We start from the raw sequence: 16,174 nt of genomic DNA on the forward strand, positions 1-16,174 counted from the left end.
GATCCATAAGTTGCTGGTTCGTGATCCCACAATAGCTAAAGTCCGTTTTCATTTTTGCTGGGTTGAAATCCAACGGTCATTAATTGCTGGTATGTATCGCTAAGAGAATCTAACTGATAGATATGATTGTGCATGTCAACATCAGAAGTACAAGATGAGAGAGAGTGTGTTGCAGAAGAGAGAGAGTGTGGCAGGAGGAGAGAGAGTGTGGTACAGAAGGGCTAAAGGGTAAAAAACCCGTTGAATTGGTCAAAATTGAAAAGCAGGGCTGGTTGGAGAATAATGTGCATTTATTATGGCCGATTCAGGCAATTACCCTTCTACATTTGGAGTTGCGTCGAAGACTACAAATCTCAAGGTTATTTCTTTTATTTTTTTTATCACTAATTCACCATGGCACTTCGTATACAAGCGTCTCACTCTCACTTAATGTAACTCTAAAAACAAATTGTGCTCTGCTGGAGCCGATATACATACATCATAGCACATCATAGTTCAAGTTTCAAACATTGTTCTCATCTGGTGGTGCGCCTGAATTAACTTTTGTGAACTCTGATTTGCACGAATGAAGCATGAAGTTGCATGCTCCAACTGCTTCTCCAACTGTTAAATAGATCCATTCCGGATCCATTGCTGCAATGAATTTTGACTTGTCAAGCTTCTTCATTAGTTCACTCCCAGGGTTGGCTAACACAAGCTATAAATCATTCATAAAAGATTTTTATTTAGTTAATGCTAAATTTACGTATAATCAAAAAGAAAATGCTAATCTATGACTTACGTCACTTAACTGGGAAAATTTTGGAGTTCTTTCGCAGTTTCATACCTTAAGTCCTCTTCTGTCTATGCTCTTCTTCACTTCTTCAAGCATGCTGATTCCGCTTGTATCAATGCTTCCAACAGCTATAAATAAAATGATATATATTGCATTTTAATTAGCTTCGTAATGTTTAGTATATGAGTAAATGTTACAACAGATTTCATAGCACTTACCACCCATATCTAGGATGACATACTGTAAACTATTTTCTCCTAATGCTTTTATCTTGTCTTCTTCGTCGTTGATCCACCTCATGATCCTAAAATCAATTATTGCCAAGTATTAAATAACTGCGAGATCATTTTATTTTTTGGTCTAGCAAATATATGGGATCTATAATTGAATTAATGTAAAATGTACCTTTCTCTTAGGTAGCTTGCATTGGCAAAGTAAATTGGCGCATCAATTTGAAGTATAAGAAGTCCAGGAACTCTACCAGCTACAGGATATTGATCGACATTTCTATAAATCATGGAGTTGGGAATGTTGCCGAGGATAAATGTCCTTGGCCGTGCTACAAACAACAGCATCCGAAGCATAGATAACGCAACCTGCATATACATAATTGGATCGCACATTTAGGAATAAGGGACATTTAATCGGCTCTACATTATAGTTTGTGTATATATGATCACGAACCGCTATGACCAAGCCGATCTCTACACTGCCAAACACTACACCAAAAAATGCGCTCAAGCATACAGTGAAATCAAACTTATCGAGCTTCCATAGATGGATAGCAGCATCAATGTCAATGACACCAAGCATTGCAGATATAATTATCGAGGAGAGGACCACAAGGGGTGTATAGTGAAACAATGGTGTTAGGAACAATAATGTTATCATCACAGCAATTGCCATGACAATATTTGAAACTGCTGTTTTGCATCCTGCATTGAAGTTCACTGCTGTTCTTGAAAATGGGCCTGAATTGAAATTGTGATGAAATTGTTAGAACTTAAAACCATAGCATCTACAAAAAGTTTTACAACTCAAGTGTGCTTTAGACTTTTGTGATTATAACTTGACTTTCATAAGTTTCTTTTGCACAACATAACTGTAAGAGTGTGTCGTCAAGTAAATGAAATCGAACCTGTTGTCAAGTAACAAGAAGTGCATGAGCCCGCAATATTCATCATCCCAAAAGCAATCATTTCTTTGTTTCCATCAATGTGATAGTTCTTGAACATGGCAAAGCTTCTTCCAACTGCTATTCCCTCCTGTCATCATCACCCAATCATTAGTCAATTTAGCACCAGATGATGAGAAATGAAAACTTTCACCTATGAGTTCAGAATCTTGGAAGAATTTTGGTTGTTTACACACTGACCCCTACTTTTCACTTTACCAAGGTCCAGTAGGACTTCAGTGCGAATTGGAACCAATCCACTTACAAGTTACATCACCATTTTCCTTTGGTCCACATATCTTCTCTTTATTTATTGGGTTAAGGTTAACTAGTATTACCCCGACTAGATGAGTCAATTAGGATTTTCCCCCCTAGATGAAAAATTACGGTCTCCTCCCTAAACACATGGTCAATTTGGTTTGACGGTTAACTTTAAGTCAAATAATTGAAAATTACACAAATACTCTCATTGTTTTTAAAAAGAAAATGTTCAATTTTAATTAGGTAGGGGAATTTATGTCATTTTCAGTTGTCTGACTTGAAAGTTAACAGTCAAACCAAATTGACCGTGTGTTTAGGGGAAAAACCTTAATTTCCCATCTAGTGGGGGGAAAATCCTAATTGGCTCATCTAGTGGGGGCTAACACTAGTTCATCCTTATTTATTTTAGTAAAGTCCTACAAATCTTCTTGCTAAAATTATAAAACACTATCTTTTTCTTTTACCTATAAGTAAAACTCCCCAAGCAACAGTGTTATTTCCATCAATCGGATTTTTCGCTTTTCAATTTTGCCCTTGTTCAAAATTTCTATTTACAATGCTATAATCTGATTTTATTTATAATTTATTTTATTTGATAAGGATGAATGTGTAAATGTAATATTCAACTTTAACTAGAGTGGTCAACAATTGTAGGGCTGGAATTCGATGGACTTTTAAGTGGGCTTCAGTTGTAATTTTTTTAAAATCAATCTTACCATATAGATTGGGCTTTTGTTGAGCATGCTTTCGTAGCATGGTTAATTGAGCAACTCTCAATTTCACGCTCTATGAGCGTGCCCAAAATGCTAGTATGGCGTAATGGTTAACGGTTGATGGTCATTGGTTAACTCGCTCTGGATCCGGGTTATATGACTATCCGTAACACAGTTTATGGTATTACAATATCAAAAGTATATCCATGCATGTAAACGATTGATTTTGATCCACAAATTCATGTTACCACGGTCAAATCACATCTTCCTTTTCCTCAGATTAACTGATCTTTCATGTTTAGGACGATTTTCCCAAAAATTCAGTATAATTTCATATTTCCATCTTATTCTGATATGGAATAATCAAATTACTTGAACAAGGTTCTTCTCTTTTGGGCTTCTCCAATATGGGTCAAAATGAATAGTTCATGTCCACAAATTGTAATTCCAGTTACCTACATTCTTAGTTGGGCCTTGACCAACTCATGCATTTTATGTCCTACCTACTGATGATCCGAAAGTTCATGGGAGCTCACAAGAATACCGGAGTCACATTGCGAGGTAAGTGAGACTTACAGCGAGAGCGATAATGCCGGTGATGAGCCCTGTTTTGATTGCTGTCTTCTGATATGGTGACCCAAAAGCCAAATCAGTAAAAGATGGCGGGTTCAAGCCTTTCTTCAGGTGTCCAATCTTAAGAAAGCATAGGAACAACAGTATAACTTGTTAACTCGCAGTGAACTACAGTTGAGCATTTGATAAGACTATGGAAGATACAATCATTATTTACTACATATATCAAAACTGTCCAATCCTGTCTTTTGCTGTCAATTGAAGCATCACTAGGAACAGCCTTCCCAGTTCCCACTTTGACAACATTAGGTAGGCTCCGCCAAAGTCATTTTTTATGGTGGGATCTCATCCTATTTTTTTTTAATAAAACAGTAACAATTATGCCAAAAAAGTTACGTAGGGGTGTCAATCCACCAGTTTGGGTCGGATTTTGGACGATAAAATAATCGTGTATCTTAATCTGACCCAAACCAATAGTAATATTGTGTATCTATCCAAATCAAAACACAACCGATACGATATATTACCAACCGAAACATAATCGACCCGAACGGAAAACTATGCATTTAATCAAATTTTAGATTTTATCAATTAATTTCAACCACTTGATTTATAAAATTTATACAAAATTAATCATATATATTAATAAAATGCCATCTTATAAATCGAATTTGGTTCATATCAGTTTGGTGGATGGCAAATTCGGAATCGGAATCAAACCAATATCTAATCAGGAACTTCAAACTGAACTTATTACTGAACCGAAACCAAAACCACTTGTTATCGGTTTGGTTCGGAGTTGTCGGAACCGACAGCCCTAGGTCTGGGTTCCGTGTGTGTTCCACTGTTCCAAGAGAGATTAAAATTTGAATGAAAATTTAGGAATTAGGTTTAACCTATGGTTCTTAAGATGTGTTTCCTCTGTATATACCCTGCTTGCATAGCAAGTTAGCAACTACTATCAACTAAAAATCTAGAATCATCCTAACGCAGTCGGTGCATGAGACCTTTTGTGTGTTTCATAGACCTAGGGCCTGTCTTGAATGAATACTGACACAGCCCAGGTTCCAATCCAGCCCCAAGGATGGTCCTCAGAGTCTCAGACTTACTCAATGTTATTTTGGCCTCCACTGAAGATCGCTGATGCTGGAATGTTAAATACATTTTTCTTTTCTTTAGAAGGTTTCTTAAATACTTGAATCACCAATCATTCTGCTTTGTTGGTGTTATTTAGAGCGGTTTGAACAATATCTTGTAAAGTTGTAAAAGCATTAAACATATTTTTCATCCCTGTAACAAATATGATGGAAGACAAGATCTTGAAGTGCTCACCACTTGAACACCATGTTTCTCGGCATGAGTGACATACACGAGTATACTTCCAAAAATGACTGACGTTAAAGGAGCCATTGCTGAAATCCAAAAGAATTTTGGTCGTTTCTTGCTCTGCGTGTTGTCAAGTACATCAATTAGTATGGTATTAACACTAAAATCCTACTGATACTCGGTGCACGTCACATGTGATGACGAAGATACATTATCAAACTTCAGAAGCCCATAAAAATGAACTGTGACTTCGGTTTACTTAATGAGTTATGAGTACTATTTTTTTCATTATAAACTTGCATGATTTTTCATTTCAATTAACTAATCCTTTCAATCTACTGGTAACATAGATATCAGAAGGTTGGTTCTCTGTAATTCATTAAAACCTCGAGGCCCGTGTAAAAGTGTTCCGACCCAACCAAAAAACATATGAAAACTCAGATAACTAACTTTATAGTAGTCTCGAAATTTTTCTCAAAAAGTTATAATAATGACATTGTCAAAAAAACATCTACTTACGAAGTATCTAGTGACAAGGAGGAAAAAGAGGAAGCAGCAGCCCAAGACAGCACTTTCCCATCTCCACTGCAACCAAAACCAACTACCATCAGAATATACACAATAAACAATTCCACAAATAAAAAAGAGAAACTCAATTATATCTATTCATTGAATCATTGCTTCCATTTTCCATTTTTAGTTTCGGTAAATTTGATTGCTTCCAAAATATATCATGGTTCTCAATGTCACACGAAATGACGGAATTCCAGAGGTTATTTTGGAATTCTGCTTAATTGGAGTGTTTTGATTGGATCGGGGCAATAATATTCAATGTAATTTATAGTTTCCAAGTGGGCAGAACATTTCATAATTGTAATTCATTTTCAACGTGAAAAGTTGAAATGAACAAAAAGGGTTTGCATAGTCCCCGGATGTATATGTCACCAGATGTATCAAAATGAACTTCAGAATCACCAAATATTGGGCCCATAACTTTAGAGACTTTAATTAAGTTAGATTAAATTGACACTTTTAAATCAGTACTAGAGAAGAACATATTTGCAAATAACATGTATATCATATACTTGTGATTGTTCAAAATAAGTGATGCCAGAAAAGAAAAACCTGATGTGTTTGGCTAAAAATGGAACGCATGACAGATACGAGATCAGTTCCATGAGTGAAGTGTTCAAGTCCAAGAATCCCTTTTAGCTGTTGTAGACAAACAACTGTTGCTGCACCCCCCATGAAACCCACTATGGTTGCATGCGACAGAAAATCCACGATGAACCCTAGCCTGCAATCACAATTCTCAATTTTCATTACAATTGATCGATAACGAATAAACAATTTTTAAACAAAATCAGTATTACTTCTTTTCACTTATTTTGCGGTTTCATCTCTTAACATGTACTCTCCAAGGGTTAACGACTTGTTTTTTTTAAATGATATTATCACAATATACATCACTACACATAACATGCAATATTGCAAACTAAGAACCCTCCCTAGCTTAAGTCCTTACACACAAACACACACACACACACACACACAGAGATTTAAGTGTTAGAATGGATAGATCTTCTTACTAATTAATCTTTTCATACCAACCTTAAGAAACCCAGGGAAGCTTGAAGAACTCCAGCAAAGAATGTTGCTGTGAAAGCCAAGTGAAGATAAAGATGTGGATTCTGAGTAGCATTGACTTCATTTCCAAGCATAGAGGCCATGAGAAGTGAGGGAACTGCGACTGTGCCTACTGCCAAATCTCTTGAGCTCCCCAACATTGCATACACTAATGGTGGAACAAAGCTTGAATCTGCAAAAAGTATCCAATAATAACTTAGGATGAGTCCGCATGTAAACATGTATTTTTTAACTCCAGTCATAAGTTTGCAAACATACATAGGCCTAGAATTGGCGGTAAGTTAGCTAATTTAGCATAACTAATCCCCTGTGGAATTGCAAGACTTGCAATAGTAATCCCTGCAATAAGGTCATCTTTGAAGAATTGGAAAGTATAGCGCGGAGCCCATTCGAGTATAGGAAGAAAGTATTGGAGGCCTAATAACAACTTCCGTGAAGGCGGCTGGTTCTTAAATTGGCGAAGAGGGTCATCGGGAAAGAAAGTCTCTTTCAGTGAAGATTTAAGTGTCTTAAAAAATGGTTTTGATGGAGGGATTGCAGCACGATGAGCGCACTCTATACTCGTTGTTGATGGGTATATTAACTCCCCGTTACCCATACTTAGATGCTGTACTTAATCTAGAAATGACACTTTTTCTAAATCACATTTGGAAGCAACACTTTTAGTGATATATGCTTTGGACTTGCCAGTTATGACTATATATTGTGGTGCAAGAGTGCAAACAAGCAGCTTGATGATTACAAATGCAACTAGTGTTCTAAATCACTACTAATAAAGCGTTTAAGCTTTTTGAGATTTTTAGATGATTCTTCAAATTAGAAGGTGGTGGTGGACGAGAAAGTGGTGATGGATGGGTGGGTTTATAATTTGAGACTGAGGGAGGTTGGGGTTTATAAAGGGAAAAATGGAGGGGATCTTTGTGAGTGGAATGTAGGACCCAAACGTGGACTCACACAAGGTAGTGACACGTGGTTATGTTCAAGTGTTTTTAGTCACTCACTTTTATGCAAAAAACCAGAAAGGAAAGGGATAAATACCAGCATGGCATGCGAGCATGTCCAGCTAGCGCGTGATACAATTTAAAAAAAAAGCTGGTAGTGGTTATCAAATTTATTTTCGTGGCGTCGCAAAATAATGTGTGTCTGACTGTCTGATACTGATTCAGCAGTTTACCTAATTTAGAATTGTGATTCTCATTTTATTAGGAGAAAGATTATCGTTTTAGTTTAGAATTGCTATAATTTTTTTTTTTTTTTTTTTTTTTTTTTTTTTTTTTTTTTTTTTCAGTATAGAAAGGAATTCCCATGCCATTTTAATAGGATATGGTGTGGAATTTAAAAAAATTGTATGTCTTAGTTGAAAGCCCGATTTAATTTCTTAATTAACAAATCATTTTAATTGTATATTAAAACTCCATTTTTAATTGAGGGAGAATTTCGGTTATAAAAGTTGATTTAATTTAGGAGAAGGATTCGTATTTTACTTGTAAGTTCTAGAATTTCTCTATCAATAGAAAGGAGGTATTTCCGTTTTAAGTTGGTTTCTTAAAAGGAAAAAGAGATTCCCGTTTTTTAAGTGGGTGACGTGAAATTTTAAGGAAACTCACAAAATACTTTTGGTGGGTATGTGATGATGTGATTTTTTTTTTAAAAAAAAAATTGTATGCCTTAAATGAAAATCCATTTTAATTTCATAACAAATCGTTTTAATTGTACTTTAAAACCACATTTTTTATCGGGAGAGAATTTCGGTTATAAAAATTGACTTATTTTAGGAGAATTAATGATTCTCGTTTTAATTAGAATTTTAGAATTTTTTGCCAATATAAAAAGAACAAAGGAGGAATTCACATTTTAATAGGAGTCAGATTCCCATGTTTAGTTAGTTTCTTAAAAGAAAAAAGAAAATCCCAATTTAAGTTGGTTTTTAAAGTTGGTGACATGGAATTAGGGGTGGGAATTTGGCCCTAACGACCCTAACCCGGCCCTGACCGACCCGACCCTAAGCCCTATAAAACCCTCACAACTAAAGCCCTCACAGAGTTTAGGGTCGGGCCGCCCTAATAATACCTTCTAGTATGTGGCTGGGCTAAGATTCTTCTAAAACATAGGCCGACCCTAACCAAGCCCTAACCGCCCCGCTTTCACACATTCACTATAAATACACATATCATAATTGTCCAACTTTGTTAAATATTTTCAATTAAAATAACATTGTTTTTTGTAATTTATCACTTACACCCAAGGGTACTTCCAATAACTTGTCTTATATAACAAAAACTTGTCAACTTAATGTACCAAGAACAATGAAAGACTAGCCTAATAAAAATAAGACTTTATTCCTTTGATCATCAAGTCAAAGTCCATAACTTATTATTCTCAATTTCTTTTCTCACTTATTTTCTTATAAATTATATTTTTATTCACATCCAAGCCAAGTCTAAAACTAAAGATTTCCTTCCATACCATTAAAGCAAAATACGAGCGGACATTTGTAACATAAAACCAAAAACAATCTTTGTCAGAAAAATGACATTTGTAATCTCAAACCTTTCTCCATCACTTGTTCAAAAGCCAATATTTTCATTTCCATATACAAAGCTTGAATCACTTTTAAATTAGAAGAAAGATAATATTATATTTGTTTGAATCTATTATAGAAATAATTTATGATATTACAAATAGTTTAACAACTTCCATGACCCTTTACCAAAACTATTATGTTTCTTCTTTATATCTATTACTTCTTCATTTAAAATGATAATATAATTATTTGTCTATGTATTTCAATTTAAAATGTAATTTTAGTGAGGTTTGAGTACAAGGAAGAACAGATTCCGAACTCTCGATGTACTTCAGTTCATTAGATTGTGGATGTGCATTTTAAATTTTTGGACTTATACAAGATTATTACTAGATTGGTTGAACTTTGAGTTTGTAGATTATTGTACATTTTTGTAATATAAATGAGTTTTAAAACTGATGTAGTAAAAAAAAAGAAAATATATAGGCCCGGCCCTAAAACCTTTAAAGAGGGCTTAGGGGAGGGTAAGAGCTTGAGGTTTAGACTTGTGACCCGACCATAATATTTGAAGGGCTTTAAATGTTTAGGGCCGGGCTAGCCCGACCCGGCCCATTGCCCACCCCTACATGGAATTGTAAGGAAATTCAAAAAATACTTTTGGTGGGAGTTTTAATATTAAGATATAGATATAGAATTCAAACTTTGCAGGACTTTTAGATAGGGTAAAAAAAATTGCGGTGGAATATGATAAATCTTTACGCCAAAAAAACACAATTTAAAATCGTGTTCTTTATGAAGAAATTGATGCCCTTTATAATTTTTGTTCCCACTAATGATATACATACCTACTAATTTGACCTACTTATGTGTAAAGTCCTGAATTATTATTAAGGGTATTGGTGTAAATTTCATATCAACTCTAGGGTCGTTATGTAAATTGGTCGTCTGGTTATTTTCAAACGTACGTAACTGGATGAAACTTAACTCCGACTCATAAGTCACGTTAGGTAAGCGACCATAGGCGAAAAATTTGACAAAATGTCGATTAGCGGCTTTTCCGCGTCGAAGCTGGCACGAGTTAACAGCTTACACGCTTGAGTGGGTTATTGTTATAGCATGCGGTGAGATAGAATATAGGAGATTAAATTTAGCGGGATGGGCCGGAAAAATAATCACGACGCGAAGTCAAATGACTTAGCGGTTAAGAGTGAATTAAGACTTTAAGTCTAATTGGGCATATTGGGCTTGGGCCTTAATAACCAAAAATTGGCCCAAACAAAAATCGCACCAAACGAAATCGCGAAAACAACCCAAATCGCACCCATCTTCCCCAATTTTCTCAATCCTTTAAACCTAAGAGAGAGAAACACGAATTCGCCAAAAATTCCATCGATTCAACCTCAATTCCTCACGCCCAAACCTTAACAACACTCAACCAAGCGTGGGAATTCAAAAATTATTTCGATTTTCGTACCATTTCCGCCGGGTGAGTTTAATCCGCTCCAAACAACTAGTTTGAACTCGACGTCGATAGTTGGGGATGTATTGATGGAAGTATTGGACGGGGTGTAGTATTTCGGCAGTAGCAGTTGGAGTAGAAGTGAATTCGAGCATACCGAAGCGAAATCGAGATAAGAGGTGAGTTAGTTTAACTAATCAAATAATTTGAACTCGATTTCGTTCTATTTGGTTGTATGGATGAAGGATGATTGAAATTGGGTGGTTGTTAGGTCGACAGCAGCTGTGGGAGGAGACAAAGTGAGCGATTTTGGTGGAGCAGCAAGCTAGGAGCGATTTTCGCTTGCTGACTCGGTAAGAATTGCTATATTCACTTTAATTTAAAGACGTTATGTTAGTCTAAACTTGTTTAGGATTTGATTCAGTAATGCACGATTGATAAAAAACACGACAGTAATTGTAATTAGATTTTATATGAACCGAAGAGTGGAATTTGTTTGTAGTTGAAATTTGGAATTTGAATTGAGAGGGGATAGGATTGGCGTCGATATGAGGGCCTGCCATGGCCGAAATAGCCGTAGAGACCGTCAGAGTAACAGTGCCAGAAATGGCCTGTAGCTCTGTTAACGGTAGTTAGATGGAAATTATCCGAAACCAAATTCTTAACGTCGAGATTTCTTCTCGGCTTATATTAGTTAAGAATTCCTCGTTGTTTGATCAATTCTAATAACCGACGTATATGTATATGCTGTATAGGATTGAATTCGAGTTGATTCGGTTAAGCGAGCTTGATTCGGTTAAGTGGGATTGAGGATAACGGAGCTTGCTAAGGTAGGAACCTACATCCCAATATATAGTCTGCTTATTTTCATGCATGATTTGAATTGATCAAATTGGAAATAGATAGTTTGTGTATCAACCATGCATGTATATATGATATTCATGTTTTGCATTGTATTTCCTCGCTATAAACTATATATATAGATAGCTTTCGCGTGAAATGGATTTTCTGTAAAATCGGGGTAGAGAGGGATTGTTTTCTTTGTTAAAAGTGAAAAACTGGTTTTGGGGAAAGGTTTGCGTCTCTTGTCTTAGTAAGGAGACAGAGATGGATTTTGTAATGCGGGGGAAGGATTTCCCGGTTGTTTGTAATTAGGTGCGAGGTTCTGGATTTTTCCCGGAATGGTTGTTGTTATTTACGATGATTCGCCGTTTGGGAATCAACGGTTGTTATTTACTATGACTGGCCCGTTTGGGAGTCATAGGTTGTTCTACTCGATTTCGGGAAATCCATGAACTCACACCTATATAATCAACAATTTTAAAAGAAAAACTAGATATATAACTAGAGTATTTGAAAATAATCGGTAATACGAGTATATATATATAGATATTACTATGTTTATCACGAGGAGATTTAGAAAAGGAACTGTGAATTCCTATAAAGAAGGAACCGTTGTCGCGTTCCGGAGACGGCAGGTTAAACTCTAGGATTCCAACTGTGGTGTACACCTTTTCGAGGTGGTGGGCCACCTTTAAAGGGATGCATCAACGGATGTAGTCCGGGAATTCCTTTTCTACTTTTCTAGATAACCATGCTTGTAGTGTCACTGTATGGTGATTAGCTTGAGTGGGGTTACATGTTACCTCGATGAGGTTTAGACGCCGGTGAGTGAGAGTTTAGTCCACTCGGATGTGTGTCGATCCCGATCTGGCGGTCTGCGATCGTCGAACGGTTGACCACCGTAAGTTAGGTGACCCGTATGGGGGTCGTGGGTCCACAGGCCCACCCGAGCCCTAAAAGCTTTGGGGATTTTGTGTGTACGAACACAACAACGGCATTTCATCTCCCCTGCCGGTAAAATCGAAAAACAACGGTGCATGGTTCACACCGGGAAGTCTTGAACCGAGATTGCCCTGTGGATCGGGCCGGTCGTACCCTACTCACCATTCTAATAGGATCACGCCCCGCGATAGTTGTATGCTTGATTGTGAAAACTATATTTTGTATATCAATGAAACATGCCGATATGATTTATGCTAGTTAGTGATGTATATATACATAGTCACAATATTTGAATACTATTATAGAAACCCCGCATGTTTTAAATGTTTTCTATAAGTAGCTATTTATTGGTTATGTGAGTTTCTACTGGGCATAGTTGTTTGCTCATCCTACTTAACATTTCGCAGCGGTTTGGGAGGAGGGTTTCCCTAACCCTAGCGATGACGGTTATGGTGATTTGGGAGGATTCCCTTATGCTTGACGAGGCGAGTCAAGTTTATATTTTAAGTCGTATAGAGATAATCTAGGTTATTCTTTTGTTTGTAGATAATGAGCATAGCTCTTTTCTTTGGATGTATAGAGATAGTTCATTCTTTTGTTGTATACATATAGAGCTCTGCTCATTTTGATGTTAAAATTTGATGTATTTAAGTAGCAGTTACACTTACATAGTTGGTGGATGGGATGTGATGTTGTTTAGAAGGTTGGGTTGTATATATATGGTTGTTGGAAGGGTATTATGAAGTGTCCGTGGTTATGACAAGTTTATGACAGTTATGACGAGTTTTAGGGTTTACGAACGTCGATCAAACAAAGGAAATTCTGCCGAAATTTCGGTAGAATCGGAATAGGTGTCGGCCTCGAGATTCATTCCATGTCCTCGGGATGTGTGTTGGGTCTCGGGGCGTGACATTATGATAATTATTGATTTACATCGAGACACACGTGTGTGTATGTATTTCAATGCAAACCAACGTTATCCAAATAGAAAGTTGTAAAATCGTGTCTTTTATGAAAAAATAGGTCCACCTAACGGTGCTCGTTTTGTTCCCACTTATTTTCCTTATTGGTTAGTGGTTACAAACTTACAATGTTGCAAAAGTTTAAATGCTTACCAGTTAGGGGTGGGAATTTGGCCCTAACGACCCTAACCCGGCCCTGACCGACCCGACCTTAAGCCCTATAAAGCCCTCACAACTAAAGCCCTCACAGAGTTTAAAAGGGCGGCGGCCGCCCTAATGCCTTAGGGTAGGGGCTAGGGCTAAGATTCTAAAACATAGGCCCGACCCTAATTCAAATTTCATTAGCGACCCCTAACCAAGCCCTAACCGCCCCTGTTTCACACTTTTCACTATAAATACACATACCATAATTGTCTAACTTTTTGTTAAATATTTTCAATTAAAATAACATTGTCCTTTGTAATTTATCACTTACACCCAAGGGTACTTCCAATAACTTGTCTTATATAACAAAAACTTGTCAACTTAATGTACCATGAAGAACAATGAGCACTAGCCTAATAAAAATAAGACTTTATTCCTTTGATCATCAAGTCAAAGTCCATAACTTATTATTCTCAATTTCTTTTCTCACTTATTTCTTATAAATTATATTTTTATTCACATCCAAGCCAAGTCTAAAACTAAAGATTTCCTTCCACACCATTAAAGCAAAAATACTGAGCGCGGACATTTGTAACATAGAAACCAAAACAACCTTTGTCAGAAAAATGACATTTGTAATCTCAAACCTTTCTCCATCACTTGTTCAAAAGCCAATATTTTCATTTATATATACAAAGCTTGAATCACTTTTAAATTAGAAGAAATGTAATATTATATTTGTTTGAATCTATTATAGAAATAATTTATGATATTACAAATAGTTTAACAACTTCCATGACCCTTAACCAAAACTATTATGTTTCTTCTTTATATCTATTACTTCTTTCTTTAAAATGATAATATAATTATTTGTCTATGTATTTCAATTTAAAATGTAATTTTAGTGAGGTTTGAGTACAAGGAAGAACAAATTCCGAACTCTCGATGTACTTCAGTTCATTAGATTGTGGATGTGCATTTTAAATTTTTGGACTTATACGATTATTACTAGATTGGTTGGACTTTGAGTTTGTAGATTATTGTACATTTTTGTAATATAAATGAGTTTTAAAACTGATGTAGTAAAAAAAAAGAAAATATATAGGCCCGGTCTTAAAGCCTTTAAAGAGGGCTTAGGGTAGGGTAAGAGCTTGAGGTTTAGACTTGTGACCCGCCCGACCCGATCTTATACTGACTTTAGGGCCGGGCCAACCCGATCCTAATATTTAAAGGGCTTTAAATGTTTAGGGCCGGGCTAGCCCAACCCGGCCCATTGCCCACCCCTATTACCAGTAAGTGTTGAGATAAGTCTCACACTAGGAGTTCCGCCGCTCCATTTGTTGTGAATAAGTTTTGAGTAATTACGTATTGATTAGCTCAATATCAATGGAAAAATTGCAAAACCATAATATTATGAAGTACAAATTATTAACAAATAATAAAATTATAAACTTGGGAGGAGTAGCGCTATGTGCAAATTCTTCCGTTTATGATTTTATTATCTGTTAATAATCTGAAGTCCCAACCTTGCTTTCATGCCTTGGAAAGCAAAGAAAATAATAAACATGGATCAGAAAGTTTCAGTTCATGCCAACTTGATTACGATATCAGATTTAGTCGGTTCTAGACTTCTAGATTATCTTTCATCAGCAGAATACTTAATTGTCATCCTAAGATATTTGGTTTGTTTCATGTCTTAACCTGTCAGTTCAACTTTTGCAAGTTTACGTGCCGATCAACTTTTCACGTTCCTTCGCGCAGACATTTGTTGAGTAATAACAAAAATAGGCCAGGCCATTAATAATCAGATTAAATGTATATTATAAGTTAATTTGAACAAGATAAAAGCTCCCACAACCAAAACTTAAACTGATAGGGAGATGAGTGTTGACTAATCTGCATATAGGTGTTTTATTATCTACCATATTCTTTCCCATATTGAAAATTGGGTAAATTCTTGATTCGGCCATGATAATGTCAATGCGTTTCCAATTCGATCACAAATTACAACTCAGCGCATTTTGTCAGCAACTTTTTGCATTGAGTTGCTGACAATGGCCGGATTAGGAACTAAGTAACATTATCATGGCTGAATCAAAATTTACCTTTGAAAATTTATGAAAATTAAAAAAAATTATTATTGGAATTTTTATGAAATTTAAGTCTATCTCTCAGCGGACAACTTAACAAATGACAGAGTATTATAAAGCTGACGAAATCTCATTAACACACTATGTCACACCCCAAATTTTCAGACAATATTTAAAATAATGATATTCAATCATCTAGAAACCCGGGGTGCAACAAAACCCAATACCCTGTTATCAAACACGATATAAAAAAAAAACTGAAATCTAAAAGAAAACTAAAAAGAACAACTCTTCATCACATTATTAAACTACGAAGAAACTAACCAACTTTATTACATCAGTCTTAAAACCAAACCGTACACTTCAGAAAAACTTAAACCATAAGACTCCAAGAGCAACTCCAAATCATGTGTCTTCATCTACTGCACTCCACCATCTATGTTTTCAAGAACACACCCACGTTGCAAAACAAAGCAAACATGGGTCAACAAATTGAATTTGCTGGTATGAGTAAGACTAAATATAAAATAGCAATACGTTCATATATTTCGAATAAATAAATATACTATTCAATCATTTCAACTTGGAAGACAAGTTAGTTCCGTATTCTCGAAACGGTATGCAATTTCTTCCCAAGTAAAACTTCAACCCCCAATATACATTTCCAAGAAATCTCAGATAACAGTACTCATCATTCCCACTTTCCAAAATAACTCACAACATAAATACCACTTACATTCT

General features: G+C 35.9%; 1 protein-coding gene across 1 annotated transcript; it reads right to left on the reverse strand.

The window, feature by feature from the left end:
* Positions 1-272: 272 nt before the first annotated feature.
* On the reverse strand, positions 273-7,263 carry LOC147499804 (sulfate transporter 3.1-like). The gene is made up of 12 exons (XM_086561574.1): positions 6,728-7,263; positions 6,434-6,641; positions 5,948-6,119; positions 5,342-5,407; positions 4,829-4,942; positions 3,500-3,616; positions 1,914-2,040; positions 1,460-1,746; positions 1,181-1,371; positions 994-1,079; positions 827-903; positions 273-697 (listed from the first exon to the last, which is right to left on the reverse strand). The coding sequence occupies exons 1-12, from the start codon at positions 7,065-7,067 to the stop codon at positions 503-505; spliced, it is 1,980 nt and encodes a 659-aa protein (XP_086417700.1). The 5' UTR covers positions 7,068-7,263; the 3' UTR covers positions 273-502.
* Between the last annotated feature and the right edge of the window lie 8,911 nt (positions 7,264-16,174).

This window comes from Coptis chinensis, chromosome 5 (assembly GCF_015680905.1).
Source record: "Coptis chinensis isolate HL-2020 chromosome 5, ASM1568090v1, whole genome shotgun sequence".
Taxonomy (NCBI): domain Eukaryota; kingdom Viridiplantae; phylum Streptophyta; class Magnoliopsida; order Ranunculales; family Ranunculaceae; genus Coptis; species Coptis chinensis.

Excerpts from the sequence above, each read along its gene's own strand:
- LOC147499804 (XM_086561574.1), bottom strand. The coding sequence starts at position 7,067 with ATGGGTAACGGGGAGTTAATATACCCATCAACAACGAGTATAGAGTGC. Across the intron at positions 2,041-3,499 it reads CCGGCATTATCGCTCTCGCT|GAGGGAATAGCAGTTGGAAG; the intron begins GTAAGTCTCACT and ends TGATGATGACAG. Across the intron at positions 1,747-1,913 it reads TTCTTGTTACTTGACAACAG|GCCCATTTTCAAGAACAGCA; the intron begins GTTCGATTTCAT and ends ATTTCAATTCAG.